General features: G+C 36.7%; 1 protein-coding gene across 2 annotated transcripts in view; it reads right to left on the minus strand.

Annotated features, from left to right (window-relative positions):
* Window positions 1–16,982, minus strand: part of APPBP2 (amyloid beta precursor protein binding protein 2) — an 82,945-nt gene that overhangs the window by 18,111 nt on the left and 47,852 nt on the right. For both annotated transcript variants that reach the window (XM_054457115.2, XM_063655620.1), the window contains 4 exons: window positions 5,087–5,255; window positions 2,826–2,915; window positions 785–852; window positions 601–706 (listed from right to left, as the gene is read on the minus strand). In XM_054457115.2, coding sequence (XP_054313090.1) covers window positions 601–706; window positions 785–852; window positions 2,826–2,915; window positions 5,087–5,255 — 433 coding nt within the window. The remainder of the gene's footprint in view (window positions 1–600; window positions 707–784; window positions 853–2,825; window positions 2,916–5,086; window positions 5,256–16,982) is intronic.

Here is a 16,982-nt window from a genome sequence, read left to right on the forward strand (position 1 = left end):
TACTAAAAATACAAAATTAGCCAGGCATTGTGGCATGGGCCTGTAATCCCAGATACTCAGGAGGCCGAGGCACGAGAATTGCTTGAACTTGGGAGGCGGAGGTTGCAGTGAGCTGAGATTGCACCATTGCACTCCAGCCTGGGCGACAGATCAAAACTCTGTCTCAAAAAAAAAAAAAAAGTGAACCTTAAAGTCAAGTATGCCTTGTCTACAGCAATGGCATAATACATCATTTACCTGAGAATGAGTAAGAAAGGCCTAAAATAATTATCAGCCATCTTTGTTACTTCAGCTTTAGTGACATTTGCTAAATCAACAACAAAGATAAGCCATTACATGGGTAAATAAAAAACGGAAAACCACTCCCAAATATGAGCTCACAACCCAACAATTCCTTTCCTGAATGATTCTCTTTAATTCCCAAAGCATTAACTTTTACACCTTCTAGGTAATACTTAATAAAATAATGATGCAACCTATATTGGTGGGCGGGGTAGTTGTCAAAAAGTCATTTTTAGAGAGTGGTTTATACACCACAAACAAATACAGGTCAGCAAGTCAATATAGGTTGAAAGAAAAAAAGAGTAACCATTAACATACCTGATAAATTGCAACAGACTGACAGATATTATCTACATTGAGTAAGTAGAATCCATAATCTAGCAGTGTATCAGAATATTTTGGGTGTTTGGATCCAAAATGATCCCTATAAAAAGACACAAAATTATTAGGATATAAAGTATAGAGACAATTTAAAAGGATATTTTTAATATTAATCACCTACCGTGCCAAATACACTGCATGTTTAATTAACTGTTCTGCCTTCTTAAATTCACGTTTTACTACACAAGCCTAAAGATAAAGTGAAAAACGGTTAACTCTCAAACAGTTCATTAGTGTGCTAAAATACGTGTAGTTTATATATTCTGGCTATAATGGTTAATAAGAAAAAAAACCCTCCAAACATAAATACAAAGGTTCTATTTGTAATTTCTTTCCTTCCAAGTACTTAAAAATTCTATTATAAACAGATCTGTATATAAGCTGGGAAAATTATAAAGTTTAAAATTTTGACAGTCAGTCCTAGTACAAATCTGTCATAACAAAGTTACCTTACAAAGCTGGTATACCCCCATTTTCCCCTATTATTAAAATAAAACAATGGGGGCAGAATTTACCACAGCATTTTCTAAGGTCCTTATATCCCAGTCCTGGAGTGGCTTACAATAATCTTTTGTTATTTTCATTTAATAATTTTTAAATGCATAGAATTTCAAGTTTTCCTATTAATTCTTTTCTTAAGAGACAAGGTTTTATGTTGCCCAGGCTGGACTTGAACTCCTGGCTACAGGCATGTGCCACTGTGCACAGCTCTGTTATTTCTTAAAATATTTTGATCCACGATTATAGCTAGGCGTTTTTTAAAAACTCTAAATATAATTTGCATACAGAAATATAAATCTTGCGGTCGGGCACAGTGGCTCATGCCTGTAATCCCGGCACTTTGGGAGGCCGAGGCGGGCGGATCATGAGGTCAGGAGATCGAGACCATCCGGGCTAACACGGTGAAACCCCGTCTCTACTAAAAATACAAAAAATTAGCCGGGCGAGGTGGTGGGCACCTGTAGTCCCAGCTACTCGGGAGGCTGAGGCAGGAGAATGGTGAGAACCCCGGGGGGCGGAGCCTGAAGTGAGCCGAGATCGCGCCACTGCACTCCAGCCTGGGCGACAGCGAGACTCCGTCTCAAAAAAAAAACAAAAACAAAAACAAAAACAAAAAACAGAAATATAAATCTTGCATAAATATTATGTTGTCTTTATATTAAATATTCAATTATTTCAATTAATTAAAAACATAAGAATAGCCCTGTTCTAGCTCTGATAACTTAAATATTTATGCTGTTTACTTACTCTAAAATGACTGATTTAATAAATTTCAGAGAAATTAGACTCTCCCAGATCTATAATTTTGGAATCTATTTTCTAGTTGAATTTCCATAAGTAAAATCAACCAAAATGAAATATTCAAATCTGAGAAACTTCTGGGTAGAAGACTGTATCTGAAAAGTACATTAATGCTTTAAGGCCTCACTGCACCAAAGCAGTAGTTTTAAAATACTACTAAATGTCCTCTAAGAGTTAATGCAGGCCAACCGTGGTGGACCTGTAATCCTAGAACTTTTGGAGGCTTGCCTAGAACTTTTGGAGGCTCAGCTGGGAGGATCGCTTGAGTCCAGGTGTTTGAGACCAGCCAGGGCAACATAGTGAGACCCTGTCTCTATTTAAAATAAAATAAAAATGTAAAAGATTTAATGCATTTATTTACAGAATAAGAAAACACTAGAGAAAAATCAAGTAAGGACTGCCTAGCAAGTCAAGTATAGCAAGCTGCCTTGCTGTGAGACTGCAATACTATGACAAAGAGATTTAACACCAGGCTATCCTTTAGCAAAAAAGTGACCAAAGTTCACAGGATTTTGGCATAAGGAATTCTGGTTGCTATAAATATTTAAGAAAAACAAATACAAACTCAAGCCAGAATAGCACCCAAATACTACTTTGATCTGTACTTTAGTGCACTGAAACAATGATCAAAATGAATTATTTCACTGGTTTTCTTGGTAAAGAAAAATTAGCTAAAAATCTATGTGTGATATAGTTTTAGTTAGAAACCAGATTCCTAAAAATGAGCACAGAAACTTATAAAACAGACCTATGTCTACGGAGTGTACAAATAACTAAAATGCTAAATAACAGGTTAATTAAATAAACTTAAAGCCTGATAAATCCTATAATTCATTTAATAATTTTAACATTATATTTACCTTAGAAGCTTGTCTTAAGACATCTACCACAACTTTCACTGGTAAGCCTGCTGTAATTTCTTTCATTGCCTCGATGCACCATTTGTACGCCTAAAAAAATTATTTATAGAAGAGACAGAACTGTGGTAAATCAAGTTGACAATATTTAACAAGATGACTGCAGAATTTTTCTACAAGGACTTAAATAAGAACACACACAAAATATTTAGTTAGAATTTTCTGAGGCTAAACTTTCTTCAAAGTATAAATCTGTTATATTATTTTTACTCTTAATATCTACAGCTTGTCTGAATCAGACCTTGTGGATACATGACGTATTTTCTGGAAATCAGAGGTATGTTCTCTCTTGCCCAGAAACCTTTGCATACTGTTCCCTCTGCCTTAAAATACATTCCCCCTTCCTCCAACCCCTTAAACTCATCTGTCTTGCAGGGTTTCCTGTGTTTGCCTATACATTCCATCCTCCTACTGTAACATTTGTTATTTTATGTCTGAATTGTCTCTTTAGTTGAGTTCTTACTTTGTCCCAGCTACTATCCAAAGTATTTTATGTGCATTAACACATTTACCTGACAAAACAGCCCTATAAGATATGTACTATTAGGGGAAACAGGTGTAGAGAGGTTAAGTGGCAGGCAATGTGCTAGTATCTAGGTATGAAGTGGGAAACAAAACCAAAAATGTCCTTCCTCTCCTGGTGCTTAGTGGAAGAAATAAAAAAGGCAAAATAAATTATCTTAGGCTGGGTGTGGTGGTGCATACCTGTAATCCCAGCACTTTGGGAGGCTGAGATGGGAGGATCGCCAAGCTCAGAAGTTTGAAACCAGCCTGGGTTATAACATAGTGAGACTTTGTCTCTATCAAAAATCAAAAAAATTAGCTGGGCGTGGTGATGTGCACCTGTAGTTCCAGCTACTTGGTGGAGCTGAGGTGGAGGCTGCAGTGAGCCATGATCATGCCACTGCACTCCAGGCCTTGGTGATACAGTGAGACGCTGTCTCAAACAAACAAACAAACAAACAAACAAAGACAAGTGTGGCCATGTGATTTCTTTCCGCAATTAAAATATGAAAAGTGAAATGTGCCACTTCTGGAAGAAAAGTCCAAGAGCCAGCAGTACTTCTCCATGAAGTTTCTGCCCCTGTGCCCAGGCTGGTAATGTTCTAGACAGATATGTTCCAGATAGACCCAAAACCACACTGTGTCTTGATCAAAGCGTAGATATAACGTTAAGAACAGCCATAGCCATCTGAAGACAGGGATATATTATGAGCCAGAAAGAAACTTTTATTGTTCCAAGCTATTCTGGGGTTGATATTACCTTTGCATAGCCTAGCCTATCCTAACACAAAAACATGGTGCTAATTCATCAAACCATGTCTGTAAGATTTGTGTACTTTTCTGTAGATATGAGTGAAAAGCTTATTTATCACTAGAAGATTGAACTGTCAAAATTATCCAAGATTTCAACATTCCTCACCAATGTGCTGAGAGTTGCAAAGACATGAATAAGGCACAGTATAAACCCCTAAATCCAAATGTAGAAGGAAAATAACTGTCAGGCTGGGCATGGTGGCTCACGCCTGCAATCCCAGCGCTTTGGGAAGTTGAGGAGGGTGGATCACTTGAGCCCAGGAGTTTGAGTACAGCGTAGGTGACAAAGCAAGACCCTGTCTCAAAAACTACAACAAGAGGCCCATCCAAACAATTTAGGTAAACATTTGGTTAAATTAAAAGAAAAACAACAAAAGAAAGGGCTCTAAATTACACATGTACATATTTGAAATTCACCTCACAAATACTCCTTTTGTCTGATTTTTTATTTTTTTGAGACAGGGTCTCACTCTGTCACTCAGGCTGGAGTACAGTGGTATAAATATGGCTCACTATAGCCTCAACCTACTGGGATCAAGGGATCCTCCTGCCTCAGCCTCCCATGTAGTTGTGATCACCACAGGCATGTGCTACACATGCAGCTAATTTTCTGTAGAGGCAGGGTCTTACTTTGTTGCCTAGGCTGGCACCAAACTCCTGGGCTCAAGTGATCCTCTACCTTGGCCGCCTAAAGTGCTGGGATTACAGGCATGAGCCACAGTGCTTGGCTTGTCTGATTTTGAATTTTCCATTACAAATGTGTACTGCCTTATATAAACTTAATATGTAAAAAAGATCTGTAAGAAAAATAAGAGAAGACTATTTGATTTACCCTCGTTTTTATAGGTACTTATTGGTCAAAATGAAATGTACCTTAAAACACTTACCTCATCATAGTGACTTTTTGCAAATAGGAGTGCACACAATTCTCCATAGAGTGCAGCTTTATTTGCTTGCTGGCCATGTTTTGATAGTTTATCCATATATGTCTGAGCTAATGTAAATGTTTCTTCACCCAAATGATATTTGCAGTTTCCATTTCGCACATGAAGCAACCTATAAAACACCAATAACATTGCTCTATTTTTGATATTTCCAGCTTTGTAGACCTGATGACCTCTTACCAATCACCTGAATGACTTAAGGTAATTAAATGCAATCACAAGGCAGCATTTGAAAATAAGTGTGTGGCCCAAATTGGAGTTGACCTCATGCCCACAAAGAAGTACATGCTCTTTCCTGAAAGCTTCCCATAATTAATCTCAATTGTTGATTCCTTATCTTCTCTAAATATTTTATATATTTTATGTACTCAGCATGTACTGCATCTAAAAAAATGACATTTACTCTTTTTGTTCCAAATCCACAAGTAATACAGCTTCAGTATAAGAAACTTGGAAAATAATGAAGAAACTAAAATCGACATAAAATATCTTTTCTTATTTTTAGCATAGTCTAACACTTGATCAGTTACGACTTACTTCATGATGCTTCACAATGTTCATTTTTTCCAATAAGATAAATTTACCAAAAATAGCAGTAGTGTCAACTATGTCTTTAAAAATCTTTATCCTCTATAGTGGAAATACAGAGTTCTTTAAACAAATTAACTGTACAACTATGCTGACTATTTAATGATATGCCAAAATAGTACAATGCTTTAGATCAGACTGGTCTAGATAGCAACAGACTGTGTATCTATATAGACTGTACAAGACAGGCAAATAGTGTTAGGACTGGACAAATATTTATTTATTTATTTATTTATTAAATGCTAGCTAGAACATTATGTTCATGTATCAAGCCAATACAACTTTCTGAAAATGCTCAGCCTGAGAAGGAACAAAGGTATAAAAGCTACTTAAAAGAAAACCAAGGATGGAGAGGTTAGGAAGTATTCCTCAGGAGCATCAAATCAACAGATACATAAAATTTATTTTTTCTATCTATACCACGAATATTAACAGATTGGTAACTTATAATGAGAAAAATTCAGACAATCTTTTAATCTCTATCATTCCTTTGTATAGTCAGGGAAACAGATTAACTTCAAAAGAACCAGGACTAATCAATAAAGTGATGACTACTATACAATGCCTGTGTGTATCCTCCCAACACGTACCATACAATTATCTGCAAAATCTATTACCATAAGCAGCTTATGTTCTAGTGGTGATAAGGGTATTAGTGTGGGCAAAGATACAAATACGTAAGACTTTCATTTAAGGATAAATGCCATAAAGACGATAAAAAAGTAGGCTAATATGATCAAAAGATTCTGAAAGGAGGTATTTAGGGTGGACAGGGAAGAATTCTCCTGAAGTAGTAACATTTAAGTTGACACCTAAATGATGACACTGTAGCCAGCTAAGTGAAGATCTGGTGGGGACGCATGTTCCAAAATAGAAGGAACAGCAAAACAGAAGGAATAGCCCCTGAGAAGGGATGGGGGGAAATCCTGGCATAGTCAAAAGAACAGAAAGAAGGCCAATTCATCTAGACTATAGTGAATAAAAGATTATGTAAAGAGAAATGAGAAAGGAGAGATAAGCAAGATTTTATAGCACCTTGCCACCCGTGGAAAGGAGTTTTGTTTGCAACAGTAAGGGAGGTGATTTGACTTATGCACTATCTAATATAATTTCCTGAGATGTTAGAAATGTTCTATACTTGTGTTGCTCAATTTGGTAGCCACTAGCCACAGTGGCTACTGAGTATTAGAAATGTGCCTAGTGTGACTGAGGCACATTTTACTTTTAATTAATTTAAACTTAATAATCACATATGGTTAATGGCTACCATATGGGACAATGCAACTCTATCAAGAATGCTCTGGCTACACTGTGGCTATAGCAAAGCCAAGAGGGGAAGCAAAGCAACCAAGGCAGAAGATATTGTAACAGTCCAGGAAAAAAAGTCCTTGAGAAAAAAAGGATTAGTATTTGAAACACAGATTTGATAGCCAAATGGTTGAAAGAGAAAAACATGAGAAACCCATAGGTTGAAAATTTAGAGAATAAAAAGAACAGTGCTTCCTTCTCATTTCCACAATGCTAAGAATTTCCTTCCCAAAGACCTTCACTGTAAGTATTCTCCTGAAATAACAATCTGTAGAAATTATTTAGTAATTGGCACATGATGAGGTAACAAAATAAACAGTGTATGCCAGAGAGGCACAGCTTGATATTTTCTCCAGTCCCTGCTGAATGTCTATTTAAACAAAAGGGCAAATTAAACATATGGAGACTCTTTAGGTTCTGTGTGTCCATCTGGGCTGACACTAAGCAGTACATTGAATCCAAGGAACTTGTGGTCCAACTTATTATGGCCTAATTTTATCCCAACCTTCTGCCTAAGGAAAAGGCAGGTTCTCAAAATGTGGCACTACCATGTAAACACAGTATTTTACTTTCATAATAACATAAAATTATGTCTACCTGATCAACACCTATTGTCAAGAGCAATTACTATTTGACTGAACTATTCATTGTTTGAAATGAAAAATATACAAATGTGTACGTCATTAGTTTACTAATATATTTACCATAAGACTGAACATGACTAGTTAGAGCCTCATCAGCCAGACATGATGAAAGTAAAATACACTGAAAGTGAACCTAAAGGAAAAGAATTTCTCTCCTTCTTGTAAGTGTCTTTTTCTTAGAACTAGTTTATCCCAGCACTTTGGGAGGCCGAGGTGGGCGGATCACGATGTCAGGAGATCGAGACCATCCTGGCCAACACGGTCCCCGTTTCTACTAAAAATACAAAAAAAAATTAGCCAGGCATGGTGGTGCGTGCCTGTAGTTCCAACTACTCAGGAGGCTGAGGCAGGAGAATCACTTGAACCCGGGAGGCAGAGATTGCAGTGAGTCGAGAGCGTGCCACTGCACTCCAGACTGGCGACAGAGCAAGACTCCATCTCAAAAAAAAAAAAAAAATTGGAAATAAATGATAGCTTGAAAGGGGAGAGCTGCATAATGAAAATAAAGACCGGTATGGGTTTAAGAATTTTTTTTTACTACGGTGTAATATATACAAAACTTTGCCATATGAGCTATTTTTAAGTATACAATTCAGTGGCATTAATTATATTACCTATGTCATGCAACCGTCAATACTATCCACTTCCAAAACTTTTTCATCACCCCAAAGAAAAATTCTGTAAGCATTAAGCAATAGTTTCCCCTTCTGCCTTACTCCTAAGTCCCTAGTAACCTTTAATCTGCTTTCTGTCTGTATGAATTTGCCTATTCTACATATTTCATGTAAGTGGAACCATAACAGTATTTGTCCTTTTGTGTCTAACTTATTTCACTTAGGATAAAATTTTCAAGGTTCATCCATGTTGCAGCATGTACCAAAACTGGCTGAATCATTGTATGTGCATATATGTAAATGCCAAATTTTGTGTATCTATTTATCTGCTGATGGATACTTGGATTGTTTTTATCTTTTGACTTGTGAAAAATTCTGCTATAAACATTAGCACACAAATATCTTTCGATTCCTTGCTTTCAAAGCTTTTAGGCATATGCCTTGGAGTGAAATTGCTGAGTCATACAGTAATTCTAAGTTTAGCTTTTTGACAAACTGCCAAACTGTACTCCACAGCAGCTGTACCATTTTATATTCCCAGCAACAGTGCACAAAGTTTCCAATTTCTTTTCTTTTCTTCAAATGCTCTCTCAGCAGAATCACTTGATTTCTTCTCATCCTTGCCAAGTTATTTTCTTTTTTTTTTAATTGTACCCATCTTGGTAGGAATAAAGTGGTAGCTCATTATGTTTGATTTGCATTTCCCTAATGCTGAATGACACTATCTTTTCATGTGCTTACTGGTCTTTTATGTATCTTCCTTGGGAAAATGTCTATTCAAGTCCTTTGTCCATTTTTTATTTTTAATTTTATGAGACAGAGTCTCACTCTGTCACCCAGGCTGGAATGCAGTTGCGTGATCAAGCTCACTACAGCCATGATTTCCTGGGCTTAAGTGATCCTCCCACCTCAGCCTCCTACGTAGCTGAGACGACAGGCCAGTGCCACCACACCTGGCTGATTTTTAAAAAAAATTATTTTAATAGAGACAAGGTCTTGCTATTTTTGCTCAGGCTGGTCTCAAACTCCTGAGCTCAAGAAATCCTTCTGCCTCAGCCTCCCAAAGTGCTGGGATTACAGGTGTGAGCCACCATGCCCAGCCTGCTCTTTATTAATTTATTAATTAAATTTTTAACAGAGTTTCGCTCTTGTTGCCCAGGCTGGAGTGCAGTGGCACAATCTTGGCTCACTGCAGCCTCTGCCTCCTGGGTTCAAGTGATTCTCCTGCCTCAGCCTCCAGAGTAGCTGGGATTCAGGTGCCTGCCACCATGCCCAGCTAATTTTCCTATTTTTAGTAGAGACGGGTTTCACCATGTTGGCCAGACTGGATTTTTTTTCTTTTTGAGATGGGGTCTTGCTCTGTTGCCCAGGCTGGAGTGCAGTGGCACGATCTCAGCTCACTGCAACCTCTGCCTCCTGGGTTCAAGCAATTCTCCTGCCTCAGCCTCCTGAATAGCTGGGATTATAGGTGTGCACCACCACACCTGGCTAAATTTTTTTTTTTTTTTTTTTTTTTCAGTAGAGACAGTTTTATCATGTTGGCCAGACTGGTCTCAAACTCCTGACCTCAGATGATCTCTCTGTCTCAAACTCCCAAACTGCTGGGATTACAGGTGTGAGCCACGGGGCCCGGCCTCATTTTTAAATTTTGTTGTTTGTAGTTGTAGTTCTTGGTATATTCTGGATACTGGAACCTTAATTGACATATAATTTGCAAATATTTTCTCCCATTCCATAGGTTGTCTTTTTATTTTCTTGATGTTTTTGATTTACAAAAGTTTTTATTTTGATCAAGTCCAACAAATCTATAGTTTTACTTCTTCCTTTCCAATACTGATGCTTTTTATTTTTCTTGTCGAATTTCTTCTGCTAAAGCTTCCAGTACAATGTTGAATACCACTAGTGAAAGCAGGCAACTAGGTCTTGTTCCTGATCCTATGGGGGAAGCTACTAGTCTTTCACTATAGAGTATGATGTTAATTGTGAGTTTTTCATAAATACTTTTTATCATATTGAAGAAGTTCCTTTCTATTCCTAGCTTTGTGAATTTTTTTTTTTAATCATGAAAAGGTGTTAGATTTTGCTAAATGTCTTTTCTGTGTCAACTGAGATAACTGGGTTTTTTTTTTTCCTTCATCCTATTAACATGGTGTATCACACTGATGTTCTTATGTTGAACCACCCTTGCATTCCTGGGATAAATCTCACTTGGTCATAGTGTAAAATCCTTTTAATATTCTATTAGCTTTGATTTGCTAGTATTTTGTTGAGGATTTTTTCATCCATATTCATAAGAGATACTCGTCTGAAATTGTCTTTTTTGTGATGTCATTTTTGGTCTTTGGTATCAGGGTAACGTTAGCCTTTTAAAATGAGTTAGGGGCTGGGTGCTGTGGCTCATGCCCATAATCCTAGAACTTTGGGAGGCCAAGGTGGGCAGGTCACCTGAGGTCAGGAGTTCGAGACCAGCCTGGCCAACATGGCAAAATCCTGTCTCTACCAAAAATACAAAAATTAGCCAGGTGTGGTAGTGGGAGCCTGTAATCCCAGCTACTTGGGAGGCTGAGACAGGAGAATCACCTGAACCTGGGAGGCGGAAGTTGCAGTGAGCCAAGATCGTGCCACTGCACTCCAGTCTGGGCAAAAGAGTAAGACTCTGTCTCATAAAATAAAGCAAATAAAATGAAAATGGAAATAAAAACAAACAAAACAAAACAAAACGAGTTAGGGAGTGTTCCTTCCTCTGCAATTTCCTGGAAGAGTTTGAGAAGAACTAGTGCTAATTCTTTAAATGTTTGAGAGAATTCACTAGTGAAGTCTTCAGTCCTGGACTTTGTTGGAAGGTTTTTGATTATGGATTTAATTTATTTACTTGTTATAGGTCTCGTAAGATTTTCTATTTCTTCTTGGGGCATTTAGGTAAATTGTTCATTTCTAAAAAATTTGTCCATTTTATTTATGTTATCTAATTCGCTGGTGTTCAACTGTTCATAGGATTCTCCTTAAATCCTTTTTATTTGTGGAAGGTTGGTGGTAATGTTCCAAGTCCCATTTCTGATTTTAGTTATTTGAGTCTTCTATCTTTTTCTCTTTGTTAGTCTGGTATGGTTTTAATTTCAAGTCAGGGAGGATATCAGTGTGAGAGTGTTTCTTCTGCTAGAGAATGTGGAATCTGCACCCGACACCTCAAACCATGGCAGCAATCTTACAAGCACTGGAGAGCTAGCCAAAGAAATGACTGGTACACAAAGAATTAGCAGACAGATTGAAAGAATCTAGTTCCTTAATAACCTCTATATATTCAGAATTAACCTACCCTGGAGGCCCTGAACATTATACTGATTATCTTTTTATCAAAGTTTTTGTACTTTTAAGGTACACTGCTTATGTAGGTGGCTCTTATCTTATTTGCTACACATAGGTTTATGACCTTTTTGTGAATTATACATTCTATTATCAATATCCCTTTTGTATTAACTAATGACTTTTATCCTGAATTCTTCCTTATTGTTAGTATTATTGTTTTGGGTGTTTCCTTTTTATGATATAGCACTAGTTTTAATTTTTTAACCCTCTTGGTAACTGCCATCTTTAGGTAGGAGAACTGAGCCCAGTTACATGTATTGTGATGATAATTATATTTGGTCTAACCTTTTCATCTTATTTTTCACTTATCATAATCAGTTTGTTCCTCTATTCACTTTGCTTACATCTAGCTTGGTCAAGTTTCAAATCATTCTTACCCATATTCACACCACCCTAGTTTGGAAGTTCTATCAAACTTTTCTGTTACACAAGACATCAAATGCCCATCTCTAGCACTGATAATGTTTAAACTAAATAATGATGCCCTTTCCTACTCTACCTACTAAGATGAGAACTTTGTAACACTTTTACTCCTCCATTCTCCCAAATGTATATTTTAAAAATAGGCTATATGTCTATTAAAAAACAGCCTGAATGTAAGATGAACCTCCATTTTCCATCTAAAAATATTTTTGCCACTCATATATATCAAGTTTTAGGGATATATGTGATAACATTAAAACACTTATAATTTATATTTAAGGCCAGGTGTGGTGGTCATGCCTGTAAGCCCAGTACTTTGGGAGGCCAAGGCAGGAGGATCACTTGAGCCCAGGAGTTTGAGACCAGCCTGGGCAACATACTGAGGTCCCTTTTCTATTAAAAACAAAAAGAATAAAAATTTATAACATTTAACCTTTCCTTATACCTATATATTTAAAATCTAAATTAAATTTTCAAAAATCGCTTTTCCTCCTCCCAATTTACAAAACTTTATCCAAATTATTCACATGTACCTTAAACATTTAGCTTCATCATCACCACAGTTATTTGAGTTATCTGACAGTTTATATTTTATCTTTTAAATAAATCCTTCTTTGGAATGACAGCTTTTTAGAGTAAAACATTTTCACTTGTTTGAAAACCAGTACTCTGAATCTCTGTATGATGTCACCAGAAATTTAATCCAAAGCTACCAGTAACCATCTGCAAAGCATTAGGACTGCTGGGCTTTTCAATTTCTCCTATGGCAAGCAGATATCCAGGATGTCCAGAACTGAATTACTCCATCACTTTTCAAAGTAATCTTTAAAAAGCCAGTTAATAAAATTATCCAACTCTTACAACTATAAGGTCATGACCTCCAGAATAATTCTAAATCTGTTAAATTTCTTTTTTTTTTTTTTTTTTGAGACAGAGTTTTGCTCGTCGCCCAGGTTGGAGTGCAATGGTGCAATCTTGACTCACTGCAACCTCCACCTCCCAGGTTCAAACGATTCTCCTCCCTCAGCCTCCCAAAGTAGCTGGGATCACAGGCACCCACCACCACGCCCAGCTAATTTTTTTGTATTTTAGTAGAGACAGGGTTTCACCACGTTGGCCAGGCTGGTCTTGAACTCCTGACCTTAGGTGATCCACCCGCCCTGGCCTATCAAAGTGCTGGGATTACAGGCGTTGAGCCACCGTGCCCAGCCTCATTACTTCTTTAGAAAGAAAATTTCACTAGGTGGTCTCTATAAAGCTTCCTGACATTAGCACTAACTGAAATTTCAGGTTAACATTTCTTCGCTAAATACTACTTTGTTGTTCAAAATACAGGTTGAGTATCCTTATTTGAAATGTTTGGGACCAAGCATGTTTCAGATTTCAAATTTTTGGATTAGGAACACTAAACCTGTAATAGGTTTGACGTGGTAAATTTTTGTTTTTTGTTATTTCTAAAATTTCCTTTTCATCTCTGGTTTGAAAAGAATCCTCATTTAAGGCCTATTACAAATTCTCAATTTGTTCTTCATTCTCTTCCTACTCCATTTACATGTGAGACACATATTACAATATTCATTACCTACCACTGTTTTTATACTGTCTTCCCCTACCTTGGGATTTGTTATTATTAATTTAAGAACTTAAAAAAAGTTTAAAATTTTTATTTTAAAATAAAATAGAGGCCAGGTGCAGTGGCCCACATCTGTAATCCAGCACTTAGGGGGGCCAGGGCAGGCAGATCACGAGGTCAGGATATCGACACCATCCAGGCTAACATGGTGAAACCCCATCTCTACTAAAAATACAATAAAATTAGCCGGGCATGCTGGCAGGCACCTGTAGTCCCAGCTACTCGGGAGGCTGAGGCAAAAAAATCATTTAAACCCGGGAAGTGGAGCTTGCAGTGAGCCGAGATCGTGCCACTGCACTCCAGCCTGGGCGACAGAGAGAGACTCCATCTCAAAAAAAAACAAAAACAAAAAACACGACTCAGACATGACATGACATAACATAACATATAACATAACATAACATAACATAACATGATAGTTTCATTATATTGCCCAGGCAGGTCTCAAACTCCTGGGCTCAAACGATCCTCCTGCCTTGGCCTCCCAAAGTGCTGGGATTACAGGCATGAGGTACCATGCCTCGCTGGAACTTATATTTGGTTACAGAAGTTCCTTGATTATTTCCCTCAGATACGGTACATGGAGACATACTGGATCTTCATGTATTTGAAAATTACTTCTTTTGCCCTTCGAACTGGTGAGGTACAGTACTTTCTCTCAGTAATTAAGATACTGCTATCTTAGTTTCTTCTAATTTCTATTTATCTTTGGATTTCAGGAAATTCAACTGCCCAGGGTTCTCTTTCAATCCACATTCAACTCTTTATACACACACACACACACACACACACACACACGCTCCCCAACCCCACCCCACCGTCCAGTAGTTCAAGAAGTTCTTTTTATCATTTAAAAAAAAAAACCCACCAAAGGAATACATGTCAATGGTTTAAAAACATAATAAACAGTAGAAAACGATTTAAAATAAAAAGTAAGTTTGTTCTGCCCAACTCTCACAAGCCCAAAAGCAATCTCTGTTCCCTTATCTGGAGGTTCTAGAGGATTCTTGACCTTAAACAAACCATGCTCACATGGACTGATGAGCTCCAAAGAAAAAACTGAAAAGGGGATTGCGGGTGTGATTTTAAGTTTGTCATTCCCCAAAAACAAGCCAATTCAGTAATTGTGGTTATTTCTGAGCAGCAGGGTTAGAGACAACAATTTTCTTCCTCATAGCTTTCTGTATTTTCTGGACGTGTTTGGCCAGACATGTATAAGCAAGAAAAACAAAGCCATTAAATAGAAAATGAATACATGGAAATAGGCAGAGTCTCCAAAGAATACAAAAGGACTGAAAAATGGTACCAGTTTTAACTACTTTCTATTAAGAAAGGCTAGGAAGGTTCTCTGACCTTTGTTGTATAATGTTTTGATGCTAGCCCCATATTAGAAATTGGCTTTGCGACATTAAATTGAAAAACATACTTTTATTCTTGCATCAGGCTCAAAGCCCCTGGGATTGGCCAAAGGATTTGATTAGTATCTGCTGTGCAAAACACTTCTTTTCTAATTCTATTAAACACATGGTCAATTAATACCCCAAATTTCTCTCTGCCTTAAAAAAAGGCTGTCATAAAATTTTAATAATCTTTTCAAATAATACTAAGTAGATGAAAAAATTTACTTATTATAAATAAATTATATTAAATACACCTGTAATGGCCAAAAATTTGGCAAGGTTAGTTGAATAGAGGCAAATTTTATTTCGAAATTTCAAATTCATAAAGACATAAGGTCTTGGTATACAAGCAGTGAGCTGGCATTACAAATGGCTTTGTTCCTTGGTCCAGACAATATTCTAGTTTCACATGTGCTTGCTAAAAAGACAGCTAGTTCTGAATTGTTAATTATCTATTGTTTTTAATTTATTTTAAAAATTTTTATAGAAATGAGGTCTTGCTGGTCTCCAATTCCTAAGCTCAAGCAATCCTCAAATCTTGGCCTCCCAAAGTGCTAGGATTACAGTCGTGAGCCACTGCACCCAGCCAGTTATCTACCCAATATTCCTCATATTTTCTTCCTTAATGTAGACCCATGAGTTCATTCATGCACAATTAAAAATGTTTTGCTCCTCAGACTATACTTACTACACAGATTAGAAGTTGTATAGAATGTGTCCCAGTTTCCAGTTTAAAAGACAGGTAATCCAAGAGATAGGGTTAGACTTCTGGGAAAGCAATTTTTTTCTGATTTAAAAAAGAAGAGTCAGCTGGCATGCACTTTTTGACCTCCCCTCTTCTTACTGCCTATTAACACTTGCAACCATAATGATGTGAGCTACTTGCTACAGATGACAAACTAGGAAGGAGAGAAGGAGACTGACTTGTCTTGTGAGAAAACTAAACCTTTTGTTAAGGCTAAAGCCAAATTTATACAGGAACCTTAAAATCAGAAGAAACATAGGTATTTGGGTGAAATAAATCTGAATATGTGAATAAAAAAATAAAGCACATACAAAAAGGAAAGTGCTTTATCTTCTGGTCAAGATTGCTATAGTGAATAATCTATGATAAAAATCATACAAAATCCCTTTTCTGTTCCAAATTAACCAGTTTATGTACATAGCAATATATAACTAACCTCCCAAATCCCATATGGGATAGTGTAGTCTCCTATTCCTAAAAATATAAAATAGGCAGAAGAGGGGGAAAAAATGATATTATTTTTATGATTACTATAAATTATAGGGCTAAATACTAATCTTTTTAGAGTTTCTGCACACAAATATTCCTATAATTTATCATACACTTCTAAAGTATATGTGGGAAATTATCACCTTCTAAAATATTATTTATAATTAAGTTTGCATATTACAAAATTAACTTCAGGATTTGAATGTCTGTCTGACATAGATAAGCCTTGTATAAAAAAGGTCAATGACAGCCTCAAAAGACTGAAATCCAACTGGCCAAAAAAAAAAAAAAAATAGAGTTTTACTCAATTTTAGCTTAAATCAACAACAAGCTGGCTGGGTGTAGTGGCTCACGCCTGTAATCCCAGCACTTTGGGAGGCCCAGGCAGAGGACTGCTTGAGCCCAGGATTTGGAGACCAGACTGGGCGATACAGCAAAACACCATTTCTAATAAAAATAAAGTAAAAAATATATATTAAAAAAACCCAAAACAAAAATACAATGGTTTTACAGGAGAATATTCTAGCTTTGAAGGGATTCAGATTCAATTAACTCATCTAAAAAATACCTAGAAAATATGAACCTTAATTCCATAAAAATAGAAGACTGTAAATTCAATAAATTGATTG

Source organism: Pongo pygmaeus, chromosome 19 (assembly GCF_028885625.2).
Source record: "Pongo pygmaeus isolate AG05252 chromosome 19, NHGRI_mPonPyg2-v2.0_pri, whole genome shotgun sequence".
Taxonomy (NCBI): Eukaryota; Metazoa; Chordata; class Mammalia; order Primates; family Hominidae; genus Pongo; species Pongo pygmaeus.